Below are 8643 nucleotides of genomic sequence, written 5' to 3'. Positions count from 1 at the left end.
ATGATTTAGTTAAGATATCCAGGAAATGGAGAGCGTGGTTGAAATAAAACACTGTCCACCACTGTTTTTAAAAGTGCATCGTAATACAATATAAATCTTTATTTACCTGATATCTTACAATAATTTGACATGAGTATTTCATAAAGGAGTAGATTCAATTAACCCTATTTCCCCTGAACTCACAATTTCAATCAAGTGTTAGGGAACCTTAGATGGTTTATTGAATCCACCCCAAGACTGTTGGCTGTTGGGGATGGGCTCCTGATGGACTGAGACCAGAGTCAAAGATTAGGCTGTGGAGACCTCTGTCTTGGAGGCTGAAACTGAAGTCTCCTCAATCTGCTTTCCAAACACTGTCTCCATGATGCAGGCGTTGAACTGAGGAGGGAGACAGAGATTTATATGACAGAGAATGAACATAAGGTTGTGTGTCTTATTCAGACTCTTAATTCATGTGCTTCATTTCTGAGTGTATGTCAATGAGTATGTGTGCCACTGTCAGTGTATTTCTATGTATTTGGGGCTTATAGAATCACCTGTTTGTTCATGAAGGCGTAAATGAGAGGGTTGTATACACAGGAGCTTTTAGAGAAGAAAGCAGGGATGGTGACCAGGCGGTAGTCTTTGTTCTCGCTTGTTGTATAGGCGAAGTACAAGCCTGCCAAGGCGTAGGGGCCGTAACACAGAATGAAGGAGCACACCATCACAATCACCATCCTGGATACTTCCTTTTCTGCCTTCTGGGTGGAAGCTGACTCAGCCTGTGCAGCTGCCACCTACACACACACACACACACAGACAGGACAAACTGGTCACATCTGGGTTCCAAAAATTGACTATACTGTACTTTGTTTTGTTTTTTAACCCAGAAAGCATTGTACTCACAGCCCGTAGTGCTCCCAGTAGTTGGGAGTAGGAGAAAAAGATGATGGACATGGGCATGAGGAAACAGGTAACAATGAGGAATTTGGTGTAGCTGGCACAGTGGTACTCCTCATTGTTTGTATACCAGTCAGGTCCACAGGAGCAGCCCAGACCCTCAGGGATATACCTGTAAAACAAACCCAGGTTACTGTAACTCAGGCCCCTCACATTGTCTCTCTGCAGGGTTTCCTCCATGCCTATATAAATCAGCGACCTATCTAACTTGAAAAGCAGCGAGCGATGCAAACATTGTAGCCAATTAGTGACGTAAATTGCTGCTCAGAACCTTACATGTACGGCAACACATTTTGAACTCATTTTAGGATATTTTCCATTTTCCCCATCCCCTGTGTGTGCAATATGAACCAAATAACCTAATAGTAGCCAAATACAAAGAGTATTTATTAATCCAGACAAGATCAAAGTGTTTGTGAGAGGCTGGGGATGAATACCTGCTCCAGCCGAAGAATGGTGGGGTTGCACATCCGATCCCCATGACCCAGGTGAAGGCAACAGCCGCCAGAGCCTGGTTGTTGTCAAATTTGAAGGTGCCGAAGGGTTTGCAGATGACCACGTATCTCTCAAAGGCAAGGACAGCCAGAGACCAAGCTGACACCAACCCTGAGTAAGAGAGAAGAAGCTATCAATAGGTTAGGAGATATCAAAGACATCGAACACAAAAACTAGTTGGCATGTAAATAATCAGAGGAGTAAAATGAATCGCTTAAGTTGTTGCTGTTTTTGTTGCTACGATGAGTTTTACCTGCTATTGAACCCATGCAAGCTTCCATTGCACACAAGGTGTAACCCAGGAAGTAGTATCCTCTCGCACTAGAAACGAACACTTGACTCACAGAGAAAGTCACAAAGATAAAACCTGCTAACGAGACATTGACCAGGATGTAGTTTAGCGGTTGTCTCAGCTTCTTGTACTTCACTGTCACCACGAGAATGATAAAGTTTAGGGGTGTTCCAGCAAAGAACACAAAGCCCATGAAAGCAGCCTGTAGGTAGAAAGCCCATATTGGGGCCAGGTGATACTGTGGCCCCTCAAATGGGCTGACCTTAGAGATGTTCTCGTACAGATGGAAGTTCTTTCCCATCTTGGCTCCTCTCTGACTCAGTACCCCTACCCGTCCGTTCCTTAGATGTGCACTGTGACGCTGAAAGGCTCCCTTTTATATGACCACAAACCACTCACCCTCTTTACATTATGTCAGGAACAAGCTTCTCCTGTGGATCTTCCTGATCTTGTAGGTGGAAGAATAAACTTTAGGATTAAGCTGCCCCCATGACCATGACCCGTAAGTAGAGACCTTACTTTGTTGGGCGCAGTAATCCATCTTAAAGAGCCAGTGTGAAAGAATACAATTTAGAAGAATAATTGAATTCATAACAGAGACACGTTGTTTTTGTTGGTGCGGACAGTGTTAAGATAGAAAGCATTGCCATACTTCTGGAGTTTGTAATGTATATCACTGAATCAAGCTAAGCTGTGTAGGCTGTTCTAATGAGGTGGTAACTGCCTTATCCAGTTCCCATTAATCTCTGAGGGACTAATCTTTGATAGACATTAACCTTCCACGAACGTAACCTAAGGGGAGGGGGATGGGGATGTGGTGAACAGGGGTAAAAAGAACAAGCTGACTGGGCAGTGGCAATCACATCAACAATGTTTGGAAACTCCACTTTAACAATTCATTATTGTTAAGTGCTAATCCATCAACCAATGAATTAATTGATTGCCGATTCTAAACTAACATAGAGAGCCTTGCTCTTGTTGTCTACATTTCTACAGGGAAGCTCTAGCACACGGAGCACTGTGAAAGATACAAGTCTACATGTAAAAATAGAATGTCTCAAAACACCATGATTGTTTAGTGAAACCATGAAAAGTAGTGCACCTAAACTGAGATCTGGTGTTTAGAGGGTGTTTGAATGTTAACCCAATGTAAGTGTTGTAGTTCACAGAGTGTGTTTAAAACAGAAGTGAAGTACTCTGAGACACCTAAAGTGGTTCTTCAACCTGAATATTGGTGTTTTTAAGAGTGTTGTAAAAATATTTGTATTTTTGGACTTTCAGTGCATGTAAAAGGCAGCATCAAAACACAAAAACTGTGTTTCTCATACAATAAGTGGGTTAGAAATGGACATGGTTTAAAGATTATATATTGATTGATGATAAGGGACTATGAAGAATATTTGTTGTTATTTTTTTCAATGCTTTACTTAGACAGATTAGAAACAGGAGGGGCAGTTAAATGATACATTTTGTTTGAATTTTACCCACTCAACAACACAGCCAGACTATAAGAAATGATTCTGGGTTTATTGACATTGACAACAAACAAAAAACACTTAAGAAAAAATGAATGCAAGTCATGCAGTGCCTGTGGTCTAGCGGTAACACACTAAAACACCCCTCTCCCCACCGAAGACTGGGATAAATTCCCCCGCTCCAACCCTTTAATCTGTTTCTCACACCTATCTGTATCCCCTCTGTCATTTCAATAAAGTGTGAAAATACCCCCAAAATACATATATTTTTAATTATGCAAGTTGTTTAAATGATTTGTTAATTTAATTTGACCAAAAAATGTAAGATTGAATACAACTTAATGTGTTGCTCAAAATGTAAGTATCTTTCATGAGGATAACCAAAGAGAGACAACATTTAGTGATTGAACTCATTGGAAGTGGTTTTAATCAGCTTGCATTTTCTATCTTGCCGCTTGACTCTGATTGTGGGTAATTCAACATTATTAGACTTCATAATTATTTCACACAATGTTGTATACATGTTTGAAGAAAGAAAGGTATGTTTTTTATACTAGTATTAAGCTTGTTGTGTCATGAGGTGTAATGGATCCTGATGAATGGATATCATAACAGTCAGACAAATTGACGTTCATTGAGCACAGCACCCATTCCCAAACTCATAATTGTTAATGGAAGAGGCAAGTGCAGAATTCTCAATTCACACAGTTCAACCTCCAGTCACTGATGGTGATTTGAACACTGTGCATGATAATGCCTGCCAAAATGGCAAATGATTAAATACATGAAACAATGTTAACCATTACAATTCTCCAGATGAAGTGATCTAATTCTGCACTAGACAGGATTGAAACACCATAGTAGTGTTTAGAAGCTTTAGAGAGAGGAAATGGCACCAAAAGAGAAGGTATCTAATTCTGCACTGAACAGGACTCAAAACATCAACATTATGCTTTCAACTTTTTTTCTCGGTAGGGCTCTCAGTCCAGTCAGGTGTTGCACTCCTCTTGATTAAGTGATGTTACAATACACCATGTAATGTTTCATAACAGTTTAGGATGATGTGTTTAAATAATCCAGCAAGGTTCAAGTTTTCAATCAAATCAAATGTATTTATAAACCCCTTTTTACGTCAGTCAATGTCACAGAGTGCTGTACAGAAACCCAGCCTAAAACCCCAAACAGCAAGCAATCTTAAGGCTTTTAAGGCAGATGTTTTGTCTCCTTCAAGTTGGTGGCAGCTCAGTTGCCACTATTTTGGGTATTACAAAGCACTTATTTTAACAGTGCACATTCAGGTTTAAATTATTAACCTACTGGAATCAAGATGTAGCTTGAATGGAACAAAAAATGAGTGCCATGTAATGAACGGCAGGTAGGTTAGAGAGGTGGATTTGAATCCCCAATTCGTACCAAGAACTCTGGCCCTTGAGCAAGGCATTTGACCCTTAAACTGCTCCTTGCATTACACTATTTCAATGATGACATTTGACGCGGGACAGAGATTACGGTTTAGAGTTATAGATAACCTTGATTGGGTGAAAACAGAATGCTTGCAACTATCCGGGCAGCAAGCCAATTAGAGCACAATCAGCCCCCAATACACCCCACCCCTTCGTCCATTCCTCCCTCCCTCACTCACGTTTCTGAGAGTTGAAATCAGGCGAATTCTGATCAACATACCTCACTAACAAATAATTATTCTCTGTGCAGGACATGGATATTCAGAGCGTTTTGTCTATTTGTCCTCTTCACGATACTGTTGCGATACTATATTGTCAGGGATGGCAGCCATTGACATTGGATCTGCAAAGTGTCTCAGCTACTTTTTTCAGTTACTGTTTTTTTTTTACCAATAACTCATGGAGACACACCAATAGGAAAACATACTCTCATGACACCACCCCACTATGTAAACAAGGAAAGGTTTTCCCCATCTTATTGATTTACTTAATAAACTGTATGCTATAGTAGTTGGAGTTATTTTTTAAAACTCATACATGTTCATGGCTAACAGGTACAGCTAATGTTAGCTACATAAGATGCTTAGTTTTGTTGTCAACGGCCCTTTCCCTGAGCTTCATCACATGTGAAACCTTTCTGCCATCCACCTGCTGCCTGTTGCCTGCCATGTATACTAGATCGCTTGACATTGGTGTCTTAAAATGCCACAATATAGGGATGAGCCTTAATCTGGAAACAAGATTTACCTGAGATGTACCTGGCCAATCCTTCCAATCTCTGCAAACTGCAGGGATGTAAACATGGGATAAGGATCAAACTACAAGATCATCCCTTTAGCCACAGATTGTAGGGTCAAATGACTAATTTGAGGAAAGATCAGGGGTGGGTTTATTGGTAAATGTCCCTCCTCCTCCTCACCGTGCCCCCCGTCCTCCTTTTTATACACCTGCACACAGTCAGCCAATCTTCTTCCCCTTGGAACCTCTCCAAGGAACCGTTTCCTCTTCCATCCTTCTCCTCTGTCCTCCTCTCTCTGTGTCTCGTGTCTTTTCAGATCAGTGCTACTCAAGTTACATTTAATGGCAGTAGGGTTTTGATCTAGTTTTTGCTTGAAAACCAGAGCTTCTCCCAATTTACCATCAACAATAAAGGTATGCTATTTTCATTTCCAGAATTTTTGTATGTGTAAGTAGGCTTGTTTAACAGACTATATTTCACCTTAGCATTTGGGTCGGTTGTTTAATTTGAGGTATATTGATCAGTTTGAGATTTTAGCTTTAAGGAGAAATCTCAGTTGACAATGCTTATTTGACTGAGATTGGATCTTTGGAAAAATGTATATGACTTTTAGCATTAAAAAGGATTTGATATAGTTTGACACTAATGACAACAAAACTGTGTTTGTACTGCACAGCAAACCGAAGTGCATGCATTGCGATGAACCTTATTTTGAAGATTCTTTCCTCAAACTAGGTGAAGATGAAGGACCACTACAGTCCTTCCAGATACATGATGAAGAAAAGATGGAGAGCGAGTGAAAGAACGGGTGCAAGATAAATATCACCCCCAGACTCAGGGTTGTATCATAACCAAGCTGTATGGGTTAGACGTATGGGTATGATACGACCTGGGTTTGACGGTGGTCTGCTGCTGCCTTCAAACAGAGGATGCTAACACCAATGGCTCTCTATAACTGAGTATTTTGCATGTATTTTCTTCCCTTTTACTTTTCCTTTCCATTTTGCCAAGATAAGAATGTAATAGCAGCCCAAAAGGAATTGTTTTAACAGCTGTAAAATTGCTTAAAATGACACTCTTGACTCTTTTGCATTTTGTGTTTTCTGACAAAAGTATCCTCCAAAAAGTGATCCACAAAATAAACTGAATAGAACGAACCTTGTACTTCGGTCCAATCTGCTCTTGTGAGATCATGGCCAATAGAAAAGCATCCATTTGAAAACCCTTAGATTAGCAGTTGTGGGGGTTGGTGACACCAGTGGGATCTACCCGGTACAGTCAGAAGAGGACTGGCCACCCCTCGAAGCCTGGTTCCTCTCTAAGTTTCTTTATAGGTTCCTGCTTTCTAGGGAGTTTTTCCGAGCCACTGTGCTTCTGCCTCCGCATTGCTTGCTCTTTTGGGTTTTAGCCTGGATATCTGTAAAGCCCTTTTTGACAACTGCTGATTTAAAAAGGGATTTATGAAATAAATGTAATCTTGTGAGGGTGGAGTAACAGCATAATGATCCTAAAGGGGTAAACCACACCCTCTTGATGCGCCAGGCAAGCTAAGTCAAGTGCACCTAAGAGTTGCACTTTTAAAATATAGTGATGCTTTAATCAAATATTTCACACACAGGCTTCTAAACATCCATAGTAAATGTAAAACAACACTCCTTATAGAGCAAGCAACAATTATCAAACTTGAGATACTCTATATATACACTGGACACTCCAAATGAGAGGATTCAGCTATTTCAGCCACACTCGTTGCTGACAGGTGTATAAAATCGAGCACACAGCTATGCAATCTCCATAGACAAACAGTGTCAGTAGAATGGCCTTACTGACGACTCAGTGACTTTCAACTTGGCACCGTCATAGGACACCACCTTTCCAACAAGACAGTTCGTCAAATTTCTGCCCTGCTAGATCTGCCCCGGTCAACTGTAAGTGTGTTATTGTGAAGTGGAAACGTCTAGGAGCAGCCGCGAAGTTGTAGATCACCATGCATAATGCCAAGCGTCTGGAGCAGTGGAAACGCATTCTCTGGGGTGATGAATCATGCTTCACCATCTGGCAGTCCGACGGACGATCTGGGTTGGCTGATGCCAGGAGAATGCTACCTGCCTGAATGCATAGTGCCAACTGTAAAGTTTGGTGCAGGAGGAATAATGGTCTGGGGCTGTTTTTCATGGTTCACACTAGGCCCATTAGTTCCAGTGAAGGGAAATCCTAACGCTATAGCATTCTATGATATTTTAGATAATTCTGTACTTTCAACTTTGTGACAACAGTTTGGGGAAAACCATTTCCTGTTTCAGCATGACAATTACCCTGTGCACAAAGCGAGGTCCATACAGAAATGGTTTGTCGGAGAACTTAACTGGCCTGCACAGAGCCCTGGCCTCAACCTCATCAAACACCTTCAGGATGAATTGGAACGCTGAGTGCGAGCCAGGCCTAATCACCCAACATCCGTGCCCGACCGCTCTAATGCTCTTGTGGCTGAATGGAAGCAAGTCCCCGCAGCAATGTTCCAACATCTAGTTGAAAGCCTTTCCAGAAGAGTTGAGGCTGTTGAAGGAGCAAAGGGAGGACCATCTCCATATTAATGCCCATGATTTTGGAATGAGATGTTCGACAAGCAGCTGTCCACATACTTTTGTCCATGTAGTGTACTTACACACATGAAACATGCTAATAGTGCCAGGAGTTTTTCTAACCATGTGACCTGTCCAGGAATAATTTGGGGTCCAATGTCTCCTTTGCATCAGGTTACTCTCCTGCAGGGAAACTATTGACAATTGCTTCGAGGACGCAAACCTGTAATGACCCACTATCTGGTTCGATTGTTGTAAGTGGTTTTCAACCTTTTTTGGTTACTAAATCACATCTCGCTCAATCTGAACTGAAGTACCCCCTCATGCCCATCTGATAGTTAAGCAAATGTTATTATGCATATTCCCAAATACCCTCTGTGGATTGGCCAGGTAGGTACCCTCAGGGGTACTCCTAGCACAGATTAATAGGCATTTTTGGTACTAGTACCCCAGTTTGAGAACAACTGTTGTAAATCATGCGCTATGCTGACATCTAACGGTCTTTCAATGTATATTGGGGTTCTCTTACAAAAAAATGTTTACATACCGCATAGCAACATAGTTATACATTGTAACCATTAATTCAATTCAATTGATATGGTGTTTCTTGTTTTTACAATAACAGTAAAAGAGACCCGCCCATTGTGTCTCTCGAATA

General features: G+C 41.2%; 1 protein-coding gene across 1 annotated transcript; it reads right to left on the bottom strand.

Moving 5' to 3' along the window:
• Positions 1 to 64: 64 nt before the first annotated feature.
• On the bottom strand, positions 65 to 2074 carry LOC100135983 (SWS1 opsin). The gene is given in 5 exon segments (NM_001124321.1): positions 65 to 378; positions 537 to 776; positions 886 to 1051; positions 1377 to 1545; positions 1688 to 2074. Coding segments are annotated over 5 exon segments (1005 nt in total). The 5' UTR covers positions 2028 to 2074; the 3' UTR covers positions 65 to 288.
• Positions 2075 to 8643: the final 6569 nt, after the last annotated feature.

The sequence above is a fragment of the Oncorhynchus mykiss genome, chromosome 21, assembly GCF_057628025.1.
Source record: "Oncorhynchus mykiss isolate SJ-2025 chromosome 21, ASM5762802v1, whole genome shotgun sequence".
NCBI classification, from domain to species: Eukaryota; Metazoa; Chordata; class Actinopteri; order Salmoniformes; family Salmonidae; genus Oncorhynchus; species Oncorhynchus mykiss.
This window is presented reverse-complemented; position numbering and strand designations above follow the sequence as displayed.